At 36.2% G+C, this 19,126-nt stretch overlaps 1 protein-coding gene across 6 annotated transcripts in view; it reads left to right on the forward strand.

Moving 5' to 3' along the window:
- The window catches only part of DIAPH2 (diaphanous related formin 2), a 905,937-nt gene that overhangs the window by 824,024 nt on the left and 62,787 nt on the right, over window positions 1–19,126 (forward strand). For 4 of the 6 annotated variants that reach the window (XM_054544831.2, XM_054544832.2, XM_054544829.2 and 1 more), the window contains one exon: window positions 11,712–11,881. The exons of the other annotated variants lie outside the window; for them this stretch is intronic. In XM_054544831.2, the coding sequence (XP_054400806.1) occupies window positions 11,712–11,866 (155 nt within the window). In that variant the 3' untranslated portion in view covers window positions 11,867–11,881. Of the gene's footprint in view, window positions 1–11,711; window positions 11,882–19,126 lie in introns of those variants that run through there. 6 annotated transcript variants of the gene reach the window in all.

Here is a 19,126-nt window from a genome sequence, read left to right on the forward strand (position 1 = left end):
CTCAGCCTCATGAGTAGCTGGGACTACAGGCATGCACCACTGTATCTGGCCTGTTTTTTTCTTTTATCTTCTTTTTTACTCATTCATAATAATGCAGAATTAGAAGCAATCCCACGTCTTTTTTTTATCTTTATTGAGGTATAATTGGCAAATTATGTATATTCAAGGTGTACAGCATGATATTTTTATATGCATATACATTGTGGAATGATTTCTACAATCAAGCTAATTAACCTGTCACCTCACATAGTGATGGAGTCCATAGTGATGGACCTCACAGGTTTTTTTTGAGTTAATTTTTGCATTGCTTCAACACTGCTTCTACCAGAGTCCCCATTCAAACACATATCCCTATGGTAGTTCACAGTAACATGGAAGAAATTGTTACAGAGCATTTGAACTGGGTAATTTTATTTATTCATTGTGGTCAGACAGCAAGTCTAATTCTGTTGTCATTTTTATACAAGTGATGGTTTAAGAAAAAAAAATTATTTACAGACCTCAACAGCCTATCTCGATTTCTGTATTTTTCTTATCAATGAAATAATAAAGATGAGCGCTTCAAACTATGCCTCTCACAACTTTCACAAAGCATGGCAATAATCTATAATTTATGTTACTCTCACCTGTAAGGCTGAGAATCATTGACAGGACCTAAAGGGAGGGAAAAAAGTCATCTTTCTAGATAAAGTGATGATAGTTTTTCCCAGCTTTTAAAAAAATATATGCAAGGAATTTGTGGTGCAATACAATAGCATTTTAATAAATTGTTATTAACTTGTATTACTAATAAAAATTTAAGCCTATTGATCTCACCTGAGAAGCTTAAAACATTGACCAGCTAAGGCTTTAGTCACACATATTCTTAGAGTTTCTCAGAAACCAATAGCTTTTATGATTTTAAAAAATCTATTTACAAACATCATCTTCACATTCCTCTAGCCCTGCTTTTATTAAAGGAAACCCTACAGGCAAAAATGTAATTTTTCCAAAGTTGGACATATGGCTGATGTCAGAACCAGCAAAATCATGTTATACAAAGCCAAACGCTGAGTTAAACCTCCCAATGCTGATGTTCATCAGACCTCAGAATAGGTGTCTGTTACAGGATGAGCAAGATGTTAGTCATAGAAGTAGAACTCTATGGAGATATAACTACTCACCTGCAAAATCAGGTGGCTCTGAAAATGAATAGCACTGTAGCGTTGGGCCAATTCCTGCTGCCCTTGGCACTGGGAATGCAATCTTGTATGGCAAATCAAATGAGCAGAAGGCTTGGGGCCAGAATACTATCAAGCTCTTCTCAAACTTTAAATGGACGAGAAGTCCTGCTCACTGCCATGGAACATGGCATGGATTTTAAGTGCCTAGTAGGCCATTTTATTTTGTTCTGTTCTTTCTTATTTTTGGTAAGCAGAGCTGGCAGTATGAGATAAACTTACATAAACAGTGAGTTCTTGATTTTTATATATCTCATATAGATCCAAAGTCAGCAGCTTCGTTTACATGCAGCTGTAAAACTAGAGGAGATAAAGTAATAGCGTAGGATTATGTTGAAAAATCAGGATGGAGAAGAATCCCCAGAAGAGCTTGACATTTTATTAATCCCTACTGAAAAACATGTTCCAAAATTTTTAAAAATGTCCTTCTAATAGCATATATATGTATGTATGTGTGTGTGTATGTGTGTATATATATGTGTGTATATATATGTGTGTGTATATACATATGTGTGTATATATATATATAGTTTTTTCCATCTAGTTTTCTCTCAGTAGTGTCTATTTAATCTAGCAAGCTTCTCAAGCCATGAACTTCTCTATGGATTAGATTCTGTGTATTAGAGCGCAAGTGAGTATAGCTTTAGTCCTTGAATGAGCAGGGAAACTCCTCAATGAGAAAATATGGGATTTTCCAGGAAACTCCTCCAGGGCCTTTCCTATTCTTAATCTTTTCTCTGTAGCTGAGGATAATAGCTGCATACCTTCTAGCTCCCCCAATTCTAGAAACAAGAATAATAAAGCCTTGACAGTCCATGAGAAGACTTTAATCTGCTCTCAGGATTCCCAATTCCAGCTCAGTTTCTAATGTTCCTGGATGGTGACTCATATCTCAAAGGCAATTTTGGATTTAAAATGGTTTTCCAAATCTACATAAAGAATTTCTGGATTGTTTGCTGTTTTAAATTAGCCAAACCACCCTTTCTCTCTAATAGCCTGTATAATTGAGAGTTGGCTATACATTGTTTGATACCTGTAAAAAGTAATTGAACATTCTGAATAGTGTATTTTGATGACTGCAATTTCAGGTGCCCAAGCTTGACCAGGTTGCTTCGTTTTTGCTCACAGTGGTATTCAGATATGCCCCTATTTAAGCAACCCAACAAATGAAAATAATATTTTACAAGATTGATAAATGAAGGTGATTCTTTTCCCCTCAGAGATCTTTTACTTTTAAAAGGGATTCATTGTATTATTAGTCATATCCTCAGTTGCATTGAAAACATCTGTTTCAAAAAAAAAAATTCACATTTATGGGTTATTTTCCTCAAATTATTATTTTCCTCATATTGTAAGTCACCTGGATCTACAAGAATAGGCTAAAAGAGAGTTATTACCACGTGTCATATTCACCAATTCTCTCTTTTCTTTAAAAATGCTTAGATGTCTTTACAATGGTTTTTAAGTGTTTAAAGGAATAGTAGTCCATGCATAGCCCTCAGTATACCTAAGAAGATGAAGTATACTTGTGACTCTGATTGATAAGAATGCCTGTAATTTTCAACAGAGGTTGCTGTTTCAGTGCTGGCCCAGATATCCATCTGTCAATCTTTGTCAAATAGCTTATTTGTTATTTTTCTGTAGTCCCTTAAAAACTGTTATTTTTTATTTTATTTTATTTTTTTTTTTTGAGATGGAGTCTCGCTCTGTCACCCAGGCTGGAGTGCAGTGGCGCAATCTCGGCTCACCTCCGCCCCCCAGGTTCAAGCGATTCTCCTGCCTCAGCCTCCCGAGTAGCTGGCGTTACAGGCGTGCTGTAATTTTTGTACTTTTAGTAGAGACGGGGTTTCACCATCTTGGCCAGGCTGGTCTTGAACTCCTGACCTCATGATCCACCCGCCTCGGCCTCCCAAAGTGCTGGGATTACAGGCGTGAGCCACCGCGTCTGGCCCCTTAAACTGTTTTTGTTCTTTCCATACATTCATTCCCCAGCCCCCTGCTTTTTCCCAATGTTCCATTCTAAAAGTGAATTAAAAAATTCACCTACCAAATCTGGATAACAAGAATGTTATTTCATTTTACTTTAATCTTTGCTATTCTTAGACCTTCTTTTCTTCTTCATCTTTTCCAATTGAAATAAAAAAGATTTTTGATGTATATAGAGGCTATGTTTTTTTAAAAGAACTGTTAAAATTGTGCAACTTCAAAGCGTTTCCAAATGTTGCATTTTCAAAAATGTTTTATCATATTTTTCTTTAAATTTCCTGTTGCTGTGTAGTCTCAGTGATGGCTGAAGGCACTGAATTTTACATTCTATATTGCTTTTTGTGTTCCACATCTAGTTAGTAGTTATAACTTCTCCCACACAATAACAGTGCTTTTATGGAAATAATTACTCAAAGATGATTTATTTCTAATGATTTTTCATACCATGATTTTAAAATATCTTATAATTTCCACTTACATAAATGTTTTCCTTCTCTATTTAGATAGAACACAGATACATGTTGATTACATCCTAATCTATCCTTCATCTACTTCCCAGAGAGATTTCAGGTGGTTTACAACAAAGGGCCATTAAAGTTAAATTAAAAGTTAGAGGAAAACTTTTACACAATTATTCCAAATATGTAAATTAAGGCTAGTTACTATTATTGAGCATTAAATTTAGCTCTGAGCTTACTGGAAGCCAATACAGAAAAGAAAACATGTTATGTTTTATAATTCTTATTATCTGACAAAACACAGACAGTTTAAAGTGGAAGACGAAGTCAACATTGTCTTTGGTAATAGTTTTAGAGATGATCCAGGAATGTTCATCATGATCACTTGTTTCATCAATGAGCCACTTTCATACTGCCTTTGACTGTGTTCATTTATGAAACACAATTAAATATTGCTGTTTTGGTCTAAATGTGTCCCCCCAGAATTCGTATGTTGAAGTCTACCCTCCATTGTGATTGTATTAGAAGGTGGGGCCTTTGGGAGTTGATTAGGTCATGAAGGCTCTGCCCTCATGAATGGAATTAGTGCCCTTACAGAAGAGGCCTGAGGGAGCTTCTTTGCCCCTTCCACCATGTGAGGGCACAGCGAGAAGGTGCAGTCTATGAGGAAGCAGGCCCTCACCAGACACTGCTGGCACCATGATATTAGATGTCCCAGCTGCCAGAACTGTGAGAAATAAATTTCCGTTGTTTACAAGTTACCCAGTCTATGGTATTTTGTTATAACATTCCAAATGAACTAGACAATTGCATTTATGGAATACAATTTGCAACACATTGTACAAAATGATGTATATTCTGGAATGAGTCCTCTTCCCACTCCTTATTCCCCTTTCCTTACATACACACTCCTTGCCTTTCCTCACCCCCAACAATAGTTCTGGGACAGGAAAATTTTCATTTACTTCTAAGAAGGTATAAAATCTTGATATGGTTTGGCTGCCCACATCTCATCTTGATTTGTAGTTCCCATAATCTCCATGTGTGGTGGGAGGGACCCAGTGGGAGGTAATTGAATCATGGCGGTGGTTCCCTCCATGCTATTCTCAGGATAGTATGTTCTCACGAGATCTGATGGTTTTATAAGAGGCTTCCCCCTTGGCTCTGTTCTCATTCTCTCTCCTGCTGCCCTTTGAAGAGGTGCCTTAGCCACAATTGTAAGTCTCCTGAGGCCTCCCCAGCCTTGGGGAACTGTGCGTCAATTAAACCTCTTTTCTTTATAAATTACCCAGTCTTGGGTATTTCTTCAAAGCAGCATAGGAATGGACTAATACAAATCTTAATTCTTCTTGTAAACATTTATTGAACACCAACTTTGTGCATCTTTCTCTTTTCAAATTATAAATTATTTCAAATGTACAGAAAATGTTATCCCTAGAACTCTTACCAAACAGCCTTTACAGAAGTTTGTGATTAATAACTATCTGCCAATAGAAGTCATTTGCACATAGGTCCAAGAATCATAGAATTTTAAAGAACATTCGCTAACTCCTTCCTTTTACATAAACATTAAGGACTTATATAGGTTCTTATACCTAGTTAGTAGAAAAATTGATGACAGAACTTATGTCCTCTAGTACTTTTTCTACTATACCATAATATAGATTTGCTGGATTATATATACATTCAAACTGTCCTTCTATTCCTGTATGTGATAAACCCAAGCCTTGTGTGATCTTGTTACTCTCTATACAGAACTTACATCCTTGATTAGTATGTAGACTATCAGTTTGTTTATTTTTTTAAGAGATGGGGTCTTGCTATGTTGCCCAGCCTGGTCTCAAACTTCTGGACTCAAGCAGTCTGCCTGCCTGGTCCTCCCACAGTGCTGGGATTATAAGCGTGAGCCACCACACATCTGGCCCAGACTTTCAAGTTTCATAGTGAAAGTGTCTGGCAGATTAATGAGTTGTTGATGCATTCAGTCAAGAAATACTTCTGAACTATGAGGTTCATAATTTGAGGTTTATCTGGTTAAAATCATGACTGCTTTCATTAGTGCTTTAATTAGTTGAATTCTGTATTTCAGAGAGGCAAAACTAGGAACTGCATTTTACTGATAATTGAGTTATACTATGCCTTTTAGGCAAATGGAACCCTTATTTTTTTTGTCCTTATGGTCATTATTAATATTTTGTTTGTTCTTATTTTTGCATGGAGAAGGAGAACTATCATTGCATTACTGCAAACAGTATATTTATTTACCTCCTGCCCATGAACACTTCTTTCCCTATTTGGAGAAATAAGATACCGTTTGTTCACAGACCTCCCTAGTGGTCTGTCTGTTAAGCAGCAGCAGTCCTGAACTAAGGGCACAAGAAAATGGAGCTGGTAATCACAAGCAAATAATGCAAGACTTTTAACACTTTACATAACAGATTCAGGTGGGGCTTGCCTACTTTATTATCCAAGGTGTTGCTATTTCCTTTCATGCCTTTGGAGATCCCAGAAGAAGGGGAGCTAGCTGAGTCAAACCTCTGTCTCACAGGGCTTTCATGAACAATGACAATTCATTTCAGCCTAGAGGCAAAGAGGGTGGCTTTTCTTACGAGACTTTTGTTCTTATTGCCTGGTGAATTTTTAAATCAAATTGGTGGAAAATTGGAATGTTTTCCTCTCTTTTGTCCTTTTGCATCTCCAAACCTCCCTTCCTCCCAGTATTTTTGAGACCAGATAGAAGCAGATAGACTCACGGGGGCTTCCTTTGTCCCTAACTCCTATCTAGAGTACTTGCTTTTCCTAATATATGTAGAAATGATTTGAAAGAATTCTAACTAACCTCAGATATGGAGATAATGACCACGACTAAATGGACTGAACATCTCATTCATATCAATTCCAATTCATAATCCTATTTTATTTAAGTGGTTATCTTTGTCCTTTGGAATTCCAATTAGCCAAAGGATGCCAGTACTGTTAATAATACCGTATGCCAAGGGAAATTATTTCCTCTGCTTCCACAACTACCAGGGTTCACTTTGTGGCAGCTGTGTGATAACATAATTCCTCTTACCCACCACCTCTTTTGGGCAATATTTGAAAATGAAAAAGGGAAAAGAGCTGGGGGAGAAATCATTCAAGTAAATTTACAATAGTTTCAAAACCAGATTTGCTCATTAAAAATAGTACTTGAAATAGATAGCAGCAGTGGCTTCCATTTTGTAATTTTTTTATGATCCATTTCATTTCTGTTCTCTAAGCTACTTAAAACCGTTGTAAGCTATCGATAATATCATAATTTTCCCCAAATTATTTGGCTCCTCATTTCATTTTCCCTGCTGTGTTTTATAAAATTTCCTATCAGAAATAAGAATTAACTAGATATTTTTGAAATTTTGAGTAATTTTTATTCACTGTAGAGTTAGATTTCTTTTAAGAAAAAGAAAGCTGGTACAGTAAAAATCAGCATTTCAGATGTGGGTGGCAAGAATTAACTAGATTTTAGAGTAAACTGTGGAATAGTGCCCTCCTCTTTGCTCCTTAGCATACTTTGTTTTCTGAGCATTTATCACCACCCGTCATGTATTTATTTGTTCATCGTTTGTCTTCTGCTCCCCACTGAAATGTAACCTCCATGAGAGAAGTTGCTTTAACTCCTCTAGTTACCCAAAGACTCTCCAGTGCCTAGAACAGTGTTTGGCAAATATTTATAGTAGTTGCTCAATATTTGTTGTATTAGTGATTAGCCTGCATGAGCTATCTGGCTTGCCCATTTCAAGTGCTGTGATGAATATTCTATGCCTGAGAAATCATCCTCCAGACTGGATCGTTACCATTATCTTCATTTGGCATTTTATTACCAACAAGATAGTACCCCAGGTACCATAATAAAAATGACTTAAGTGCTTTCCATGTCCATGTGCCTTTATATTTTACTTAACAACATATATTCTTCACATGGACATACATTCATTCAGTAAATATTTGTCGAAAACTTACGAGTCAGACACTTACTTGCCCAGAAATAGAGGCATAAATAAGATATTGCACCTCTACTGTAACTCTACTAGAACACAACCCTAGAAAAAATTCAGAATCTGTCATCTCCATAGTTGTGGGTTTCTCTACAACGTTGAAATTTATTGTTGTTTTTGTGACAACAACATACTTTCGCTGATTTTTCTGATACCTTTTGATTCATCCTCATCATTGATGTTTCTTTTTCTCCTTGTACATTAAATGCTTTTGTTCACCAAGGTTCAACCCTCACACTCTACACAAGAATCTTTCTGTGTGATTTCACCCACTCTCATATTTTTAACTGTCTATATGCAAATCATTTCTAACTCCATAGCTATAGCCTACAGTTCTTCCTGGAACTTAAGGCTCGCATAATGAAATGCCTGCTGGACAATTCTACCTAGATGTTCAATAGGCACCTTCAGTTCATGTCAAAATCTTAACTCTGCTTTTTCTTCTAAAATCTATTCCGTTTTTGATTCTTTGTAGGCGGCACCACCATCCAGCTGCTCACTCTAGCAGGGAACTGGGTGTGAACCTTGATTCTTCCTTCTCTATAAATCTCCACATCTCACAGTCTCTGTATCCTGCCCGTTTTCCTTCCTAAATATTTCTTGAATGTGTCACCCCTGTGGCTTCCTAACTGCCATTGTCCTATTCCCATGTTTTACCAACTGTTGCTGAGACAACTGCAGCAATCTTCTAAATGGCATTCCAGTTTCCAGTCTTGTCCCCTTTCAAATCCTTCCATTCTTTTATAATTTTGCCCATTGCGTCCCTCTGCCTGGACTGCCCTCCCTTGTTCTTTTCATTGGATGAACTCCTGCTCATCCTTTAAAACTCAATTCGGCCCCATCACCAGGGGGGCTATGAATATACTTTCTCAGTTCTTGCATGGTGCTTTCAGCATGTTGTTCCCACTGAATTCCCACACTGCTTTGTCTTTGTTTCTTTATCTGCCTGTCTTTCCTATTAGATAGTGAGCTCATCGGGAGCATGTCTTATTTATCTTTGTAGATCCAGCATTAAGCATGTCATTGGGAACTTAATAGGCCCTTCAGACATTTTTGAATAAATGAGTAGATGAATGAACAAAAGAACAAACAGCAAACAAAGGGTAGCTTTGAGGTACAATATAAGTATATCAAAGAATATAATATTCTTTTACTTTAGATATCAACCTTATAATTTATTAGGAGAAATAAAAACACAAAAGGGCAGTAATCTACCAGCCCACATGTAGTCTCATATTCCAGTACAGTTTTATCTGACTTTGCCTTTTTGATACTGATGACACAGGGAGCATCTGGGGCTAGATAAACTGCTCATGCTCTGAACTATATGTTGAATATTTTGATAGAAACTCTTTTTGCCTGTGGCTTATTTGTTGTATGCCACTTGAGTGTGGACTTAATTTGCATGACTGCAATAAATGAAAAGTGTTTCTTATTTCCTACTTTTAGTACATAAATTTGACCTTGATCAATGTCAGCAAACCAGGCCTCTGGCAACCACTTCACAATTTTGACTATCCAGAGAAGTTCATCATCATCTTTAGACAACTTTACCCTGGAATGGCAGGTTTAGTTAGTATCAGTGGAGTCTTGTCAGACCTGTTTCCTAACAAAAATGACTTCAAGCAGGAGTGTGTGGTTTTCTCTGAGAAAGCTTTTCTTCCCCTGAGCAGATCATAGCCTCCACAAATGTCTTTGAAACAGGCATGCAAAGGTTGCTTTATACAGAAGATTGTGACACCGAACATGAGGTTGCTTTGAATGGTTATCCTAAAGTGACCTGCCAAACTGAAGGGCAAAAATGCCACTGCTCTTGAAGTCTTAAAATAGTATCTCTTCTTGTTGAATCCATGGGAATAGAAGAAAGAAATTGTGGTCAGGCCATATAAGAAGGAATGCCAAAAAAAAAAAAAAAAAAAAAAGTCACCATATCCATTTAGCACTTGGTAACAAAAGGTAAGAATAGACATTGAATACTGTACTGTTTTTAGTATCCATTCCAGCATAGTGCTAAGTATGTCTTGCCTCTAAAGCGTGTTACTCCTTCTACCTTCTCCATCTCTAACAGTAATAAGCCCAGTCACCTAAGTTCAAACTCTGAGTCAACTTTGACTCAAGCTTCTCATTGATTCCCTAGAACCATTGGTTACCAATTTAGATTTCGTTATCTCTTGAAACTGTTGTACCTCCAAGTACTCTAAAATTCTCTTATTTGAACATGTCTACTTCCTTCCACCTTTCCTAGTCCACACCCACTCTGCTTCTGCTTTTCCGTTTGGTATTCTACAAGCCTTTTTCCCATTCAACTTTTCCAGCTATCTCATTTCTGTCCCTACCCAACTATGACTCTGCTGTCCAACATGTTAGTACGTACTCAAAAGCACTCCTCATTCATTCTCTACCCAATTCTCCAGCTGCTCCTAGCCCCAACCCTGCAAATAGCCATTGTCCATTTTCTCCTCTACTGTTCCCAGACTAATTAATGCTGGTAGGCAACGACATATAATAGTAGCATGTTGATCAGGCCCACTGCAAGTGAAAGAAAAATTCTAAATTCATTAGTTAGAATTTTGAAAACAAAACATCTGTCCTAATACATCTACTTGGTTCTGAAAAACTGTGATTACTGTAATTATTGAGAGGTTTCTGTAACCCGAATACTTAATTGGGTCGTACATGAAAATTATTTTTAAGATTAAAAGTAGAGCATATATTGTACTGACAGAATTTTCTTTAGGATTTACATGAGTCTAATCTGATAGAATGGAGGAATGTAATTGAAAACTAGGAAGAGAAATCTAGGCGTGGAACTTCATCATCCTAACATTTTTTTCCCCGATTAAAAGCAACATATCAGCATGTGTTTTTCAAATACAGGCAGTCCCTATCTTACAAATGGCTGTAGACAGATGTAGGGCATATTATTGTTTGAATCCTGATTACTCAAGTGGGAAAACTTTCCTTTAGATGTCAGTTGTTTGGAATCCAGAAAGCATTTTCCTACCAAGGCAGTGTTATAAATGGTGGTTGGGCTCCCCTAGGATAGCCAATAATGTTACTGAAATACTATACATTTGCAGTGAAACAGTAGTGAACACATTTATGATATACTACTAATTAAACAAAAGCAATAACGTTGAATAAGATCATTTTATATTTTGGGCTTCAATGGTGGTGCTTGAGGAAAAACAGGTTTAATTATAAGAGGATGAAAAGGTAGATGGAGACTGTGTGAAGTCTCAAAATAGGGCTCATGAGCATTTTTGAAGACTTCAAATGACACGTGTTCTTTATCAAGTCTAACTGATTTTGAAACTTGTGAACTTTTACTTCCCTTTTTGTGGTTATAAGTGTTTTGTAGTACAACTGTTGTGCTATGATTCTGGTCAGTTTTTGACTAGTGATGAAAATAAAACAAGGGAAGCGGATAAAGGAAGAGGATATGGTGCCAGAGGAAAATTTTGAGAAGAGGGGGCTTACATGCAAATATGAGGATTAAAAAAACAACTTTATACTTTAGCATTCCACAAGCACCAGCAACCAAAGGAAAAGGAGTTCTTTCTTGCTTAGTTCTTAGGCCATCCTATATAAATGTCCTAAATAGAGATAAAAGTTGCAAGAAGTTAAAGAAAGAGGCTAAGTTGAGCCACACTATAAGAAGATGATATGTAAACCACAAAGCTTGCATGAGCTGAGGTAGGAAGAGAGTTATTTGCTTTTGTTGTTGTTATTTGTTTTTTGTTTTCAGTTGTGTCTTAATCTGTTTAGTGTTGCTATAAAGGAATACCTGAGGCTGGGTAATTTATAAAGAAAAGAGATTTATTTGGTTTACGGTTCTGCAGACTGCACAGGAAGCACAGTGCCAGCATCTGCTTCTGGTGAGGGCTTTAGGTTAATTCCACTTATGGCAGAAGGAGAAGGGGAGCTGGCATGTGCAGAGACCAAATGACAAGAAAGAGAGAGGGAAGGGAGCTTACAGGTTTTTGTTTTTGCTTTTGTTTTTAAACAACCAGCTTTCTCCGGAACTAACAGAGCAAGAACTCACTCATTACCACAGGGAAGACATCAAGTCATTCATGATGGATCCACCTCCATGACCCAAATTCCTCCCATCGGGCCCCACTTCCAACATTGGGGATCAAATTTCATCATCAGGTTTGGGGGATAAACATTCAAACTATGGAAAGTTGTATGGACTATACCTTGGAAGAGGGAAGGATATGTTGGAAGTGTGCTACCTTCTAAGTGTCAAAGGTTGAGTCAGAGAAATATAGAGAAAAAAAGGCCAAGGTGGGCAGATCACAAGGTCAGGAGACCAGCCTGGCCAACATGGTGAAACCTCATCTCTACAAAAAAATATATATATATATGCTGGGCATGGTGGCGCATGTCTGTAATCTCAGCTACTCAGGAGACTGAGGCAGGATAATCACTTGAATCCGGGAGGCGGAGGTTGCAGTGAGCTGAGATGGCGCCACTGCACTCCAGCCTGGGCGAAAGAGCAAGACACTGTATCATTAAAAAAAAAAAAGATTTTAGTTCTGTTGCACATTATAAATGGGATCCTCCTTTGATATCCTTGGAAAGGATTTGGTAACTACTTATATTGTTTTTCAGTCATGTTTTGTATTCACATTCATTTTTACTTGGATATGACTCTGTACTGGTAGGGAACTATGAGGCAGCTTGGCTTTATTCAAGTTATATAGGTGTGATAGATTTCCCAAGATCACATTAATTGAGCTGTCAGTGGGGGACAAAAGAGTATGATTACTCTAAAGAGGAAGAATAGAGGAGGTAGAAGAAGACAGATATAGAGCCACATAGTTAATTCTCTTTGCTGTTTGCCAGCTGATCAACCAACAATTATTCAACAAATTTTTACTGTGCTGTGTTCTAGGCAATGTGCTAAGTGCTTAGAGATGCAGTGGGAAAGTACTTGGAATACAGTAGTACACATGATATTACTTCTGCCCTCATATGTTTTACAGATAAGGGGAGGGTACAGATAAGTAGATAAGGAATTATAATGAATTATGTTAAGTGCTAATGTGGAGGTACTGTTGGGTATTAAGGGCATTTATAGAAAAATCACCTAAATCTGACTTTTGGAATTAGCACACATCCTAGAGCATTCTAAACTGATATAGAAAGATGTGTCAGAGTGAAACAGGAAAAGAGAAGTTAGGTAAGAGGCAAATATTCCTAAAAGAAGAAATAATGTTTAAGATTCAATCATATGGCAAGAAGCCTAGAGAGAGTACTGGAAAAGAAAATAGCCAAAGAGAGATTTCTACTTCTGAAAATTGTGTAGTAACTTGTGGCAGAACAATGCTCTGCCAAGAATATCTACATAAGCCAGATAACAGACAAAAAGTCTGTTTGAAGGCATTGGGAAGTAGCCAAGACAGCCAGGGCTTGAGAAGTTAAATCTCAAGCAAGGAAAACTACAGAGAAATGAGGCATATTTCCTTTTGGGGCATTTGCCAATTCTTACAGCATGATACAAAGAAGTCACCAGAAGTTCCAGCTATCTTATAGGCTTAGAGAGAGAGGAAAACATTGAGGGCTGTCAAGGCAGTCAGTACTGAAGGGGGCCAAAATCCTGAAGAGAGTGGATGAGTAGAGAAATGAATTTGCACTCAGTAGTTTTAACCTCCAGGCATTTGCCAAATCCTTAAGCTGTTCATGGGATGAAAAAGCCTAACTCATCAAGCAGAAAGTGACTGAAAAGCAGAGTGGAGCTTTCCCACTCATAGTATAAAAGAAATAGAAAATAACGTTCAGGGCCCTCCACAGAGGAGCAGCCCCAAGAAACACCCTAACATTTCATTTGGGACTCTTAAAGAACCTACCCGTTAGGAATTGGTATGAACTAAATATAGACTGAACTTTTGAAAGACTGCAACTTCACCTATTTGTTAGTTGATTCCTTGATTAGATTAAGGTGATCTACCTCTACTCCAGCTGCCTATAAATGATAGAGAGAACCCTCTCTGGAGGAAAATATCATCTAGTGGCTCCAAGATTTTTGCAAACAAAATGTCTATATTTAATCATGCATTAATTGGCTTATGAAGAAACTGAACCAAGGGAAAAATCAGACAGTAGAACTAGACCTACCAATGATTCAGCTATTGACATTCTCATAGACTTTTAAATTAGCATGATTTTTAAAATTACTATGATTAATAAGTTTGAGAAAATAGATGACAGTATTGAGAATCTCTCCAAGGAACTGGAATCCATTTAAAAAGAGGTAGGAGGAGAGTGACAATTAGTGAAAATTGTTTCAATAAGGAAAGAGTAGCTGATACTGACTTATGCTACAGTGAGGTCCTTTGGATGTAGTAACAAGGAGCACAGGTACTAAGAAGTCCTTTGGGTTTCATATATAGATCGTTGGTGAGTGCAGGTTCAGTGGAGTGGTGGATAAAGAGGCCATGATGGTGATAAGGTCAGATTTGAGGTGAGTAGGGAAGGTGACTATGGAAACATGAAAGGTATGATGGGCTTAAAGTTTTGGTCCATTAATTTGTAGTGTCATAAATCTATTATATATGACTCTTTAATTTTCTCTAGAAACACTCATCGACTTGATTAGAAATAATAGAGATAGGTTGTATTGTTCTCCTTCCCTCTTCCCCCTTTCCCATTCCTTCCTCTCTCTTCCTTCCCCTTCCTTCTTCCCGTCGTTTTCCATTTTTACTTCCTTTTCCACTACTATTTTACATTATTTTTCTTTATTCTTCTTTCCTTTTCTTCCTTTCTTTGTTTTCTAATAGAGGAAATAGAAATAACATTTGTAGATTGAGGGGAGAGAGCTTGTATATTGAGAGACCTAGTTAGACTCAAAGCATGCCATCATAAATCTGAGATATTTAGAATATGTATTCCAGTAAAATTGGCTAACTTAATTTTTACAGACATAGCATAGATCACAGTTAAAATGCCTTTTAGAGGCCCATTCTGTTTTACAAGACCAAAATTAAATGTATATATGCTTATATACATACTAATATTTATCTGTTATGTGCACATATCTGTGTGCATCCATGTATGTAACAACACAGTGTTTTACTGAAGTAAATTTTTAGGATTGAAAGAAATAGGTTTCTCTAGTTGTATAGACTGCTTATGAAAACATTACAATTCAATATGTAGAGAGATGATGATTACAATTTATTAGTCCATCACCATTTGGAACAATAGATGGCCGAATGTAATTAACCATTGAAAGAAATACATTTTACGTGTCCTAAATTTCATTTCTAATTACTTGTAACTGAAACTCCTCTCTAGAATCTTAAAATCCATTTTGTCTTATGAAAGGCTTCATTGCTTATCCCTGTTGTTGCACTATTACTTTAGATTAGAGTAACTTCATTTTAAAATTACATGTCAAGTATAATTTGCTATTAGTAACGTGGAATGTGTGGCTTCACTCTAAGAAAAAAGCCTGTTCAGCATTTTTTCATATCATATACCTAAAAAGAGCTTCCAGGATGATTAGATCACATCTGGTACAATGTAGATCTATTTGTACTTGCATAATGCATGTGCATGTACACACTGTGATATTTTATGACTATTTGGGTACATTGATTTTTCTATAAAGAGAACTATTATCCACATCTTTTTGCACAGAAGTACACTTAAATATTGGCATAGGTAAACAACTTACTAAAATAAAACTCATGCTTGGCACAACCATTACTGGTGTCACAGATTTTACAACTATAATATTTCTGAAAAGCTGGCTTGAACGCTTTGGAACATTTTTTTCTGAGTGAATGCAGAGGCAGTTTGGTGAGCTGTAAAACTTCTACTTTTCATTTTGTATTCTAGTCTAGGCCAAATCTTAAGTGTCACTAAATCTGATTCTATCTTGAATTGTGGCCCAGTGTCATCCCCAGAAGGAGGCTTCTCCCCAGCACTGGCTAGGTAAGCAGCCTATGTGAAACAAAGGAAGCGGCTTTGCCAGCAAGCAACTATTAAGAATGGGAAAGAGTTCGAAATAGGCTAACAAAATGCAAAAAGTAAATCCAAAGTCCAAAAGTAGAGGCAGCTTTAACTCTGCACTATTTTTATCTTGTGATCCTGTTTGAAGAAATGTCTCAATTCATTATAACTGAAGTAAAATTCACTAGCATAATATGGAAACAATCTTAAACTGGTAAATATTCCTTCTCCTTACTTAACATAAAATAAAACCCATATTGAGATATTAGTTCCTCCTCGTCAGCAGAAGGAATCTCTGTATAGACTGTCTGAGGACGTGGCAGTTGACTGACACTAGAGTGGGCAATCCCAGAGACTGGAAATTGATGTCAAAAAATTTGGTTTTGCCTGCTCTGTTTAATCTGTAATTAGTCAAGTTTAATCTTAGTGGATAAGGTATCTGAATTGGGTTCCCAAAACTCATCTTTATTTCTATTTTTTTTTTTTTTACATTTTGCAATAATTTTGAATATTTTGAATATTTTTGAATTTTGAACATAAAATTTGCAAGAATAGTACTTGGAAATTCCTGTATACCCTTTACTCAGATTCACCATTTTAAACATTTAGCCACATTCATTTTGTTATGCCTCTTAAATTTTTAATACTTCAATTACTGTTTCCTAAGAGCAAGATTATTCTTGTAGGTAACAATAGCAAAGTTACCAAATTCAGGAAATGTATCATTAATGTAATACTTCCATCTAATCAACCATCCATGTTCCAATGATGTTAACTGTCTCAGTGATATCTTTTATAGCATTTTCTCCTCCAATGCAAGATCCAGTCCAGAATCACACATTGCATTGAGTTGTTATGTCTTCTTAGTCTCCTTTAATGTGGAACAGTTCCTCATACCGTTGCATACACTGTTAAATATGAAGAAAACTGGTCAGTTATTTTGTAGAAGATTCCTCAATTTGTATTTATTTACCTCATGATTAGATTCAGGTTATGTACTTCTGTCCTAACTACTACATAAGCAAAGTATGTCCTTATGGTTCACATCTGGAGGCACATAATGTCTCTCTGTCCCTCACTGGTAATGTTAACTTCGATCATCTGGTCAATGTGTTGCCTGATATCTACATTTTATAGGTATTATTTTCCCTGTTTCAACTAATAAGCAATCTGTGGAAAGACACTTTACGACCATGTAAATATATTGCTCTACATCAAACTCCCCCGCTAGCCTTAACTACTATTGATGATTCATTCCTGAACCAATCTTTTTACCACAACAGTTGCATGTTATCATCTTGTATTAATTTCTTTTGGAATGAGAAGAAAAACAATAATTTACTATGGTAATTTTCTGAAGAATACTGTTGATTTCCTTTGACAATGTTCTAATAAAGGAAATTGCTCTCTATGGAATCGTAGTGATCTGTATCCTCTGAGTAGTTTACTCATTCTAACTCAACCAAAATGAGCAGAAATTAAAAGCAAATGATTTTTGCTCTAGAATCAATACTTATGTTCACAGTCAGTATATATGCTCTGCAACAAGTTGTACTCTGGGTATACATATACACAATTTCAGTGTTGCTTAAAAAAAAAAAAAGAAAGCATTTTTTTATTGACTTAATGGAAGAATTCTGTAGTTTTTAACTACTTTATTTTTCTGGAATTTGTTTACTTTAAAACTTTTCAGCCTTTGCTTTTCCATCTCTTTAACAAATTATCACCTCATTCATTTAGTCATGTTCTATTTAATAATTTATATATTTTTATTCTTTTGCCATTCCACATTGCCTAAATCCTTGTGGCTAGGATTACTTAAATTTTTCTACGTGGTTTTCATTCACCCCCATTCTTATAAATTATGTGTATCATTTATTTACTAAATATCTTGGTCATGTTCAAGAATTGAAGATGAGAGTTTTCAGTTATCACATTGAAAAAGATTAAAATTGTATTATATACATATAAATATTATACTATAAAAATCCTTGTGTAAGTTCTGCAAATCAGTATTTTATATACTTAGTGAACTGCACAAAAGGCAACTTCTATTCAGTGTAATAACCCTAATTTTATTTCTTAATTTTAAAATTTTAATCTTTTCTACTTAACATTCTCCATAAATAGCTTATTGTAGTGTTACAATGAAAGAAAAATTTTAACATCCTCATGAATCCTGACTACTTAGTATATACATATGTAAGGTGAAATAGGTTAAATAGCTTGTGTGACTATTTTCTAGTTACTTCATTAAGTCTCTAATGCCTTTTGGATAAACAAAAATGATGAAAAGTAGGTCAGTTGGCTACCTCAGCCAGGTGATCAAGATCAACATCATTAGAGATAGTGATAAGACAGGCAGATAATATGTTCTCTTCATGCAATGAGAATGGCATTTTACCTCCGTCTTCCCCCAGAACATATAACCCCAGTCTAATTATGAGGAAATTGTCAGACAAACCCAAATTGAGGGACATTCTACAAAATACTTGACCATTACTCCTCAAAAGTATCAAGGTCATCAGAAACAAGGAAAGTTTAAGAAACTGTCACAATCTAGAGGAGCCCAAAGAGATGTGATAGCTACATGTGATGCTGTATCCTGGCTGAGATACCGAAACAGAAAAAGGATAGTATGTAAAAACTAAGGAAATTTGCATAAAGTAAAGTATGGACTTTAGTTAATGATGACTTATCAATGTTGGTTTATTTGTTTGACAAATGTAGCATGCTAGTATAAGATATTTACAACAGGGGAAAGTGGATACAGAGTTTATGAGCACTCTTATACTATCTCTGCAATGTTTCTTTAAACCTAAAATTATTCTAAAATAAAATTTTATTTTAAAAGATATGTGTATTGGGAAAGTTAAATTTTCTATGAACAGTGATGTTGGATTCTTAAAATCAGAAAGTCCCTGAAAGTATACCATAAAATGTTTTTTTTTAAATTGTATTTATTAATTTTTTTGAGACAGAGTCTCACTCTATCGCCCAGGTTGGAGTGCAGTGGCATGATCTCGGCTCACTGCAACCTCATCCTCCTGGGTTCAAGTGATTCTCCTGCCTCAGCCTCCCGAATAGATGGGATTACAGGCATGTGCCACCACACCCAGCTGATTTTTATATTTTTAGTAGAGACAGGGTTTCACCATGTTGGCCAGGCTGGTTGAACTCCTGACCTCAAGTGATCCACCTGCCTCCGCCTCCCAAAGTGCTGGGATTACAGGCGTGAGCCACTGCGCTCGGCCAAATGGGGTTTTTAAATACTTGGTAAAGAATAGATCATGCCCAAGGTCACTATCATCTAGCTTTATATTTTTGAAATAACAAAGTATACAAATAAATATATACTGATTATTGTTTCAAGTACTATATGTTATAGAGAATAAGAATAGGAAGTGATTAAAAGACTATGGTCCCAGTACGTGGTAACATTGGTGAACACAATTTATACAAACGA

The sequence above is a fragment of the Pongo abelii genome, chromosome X (assembly GCF_028885655.2).
Source record: "Pongo abelii isolate AG06213 chromosome X, NHGRI_mPonAbe1-v2.0_pri, whole genome shotgun sequence".
NCBI classification, from domain to species: Eukaryota; Metazoa; Chordata; class Mammalia; order Primates; family Hominidae; genus Pongo; species Pongo abelii.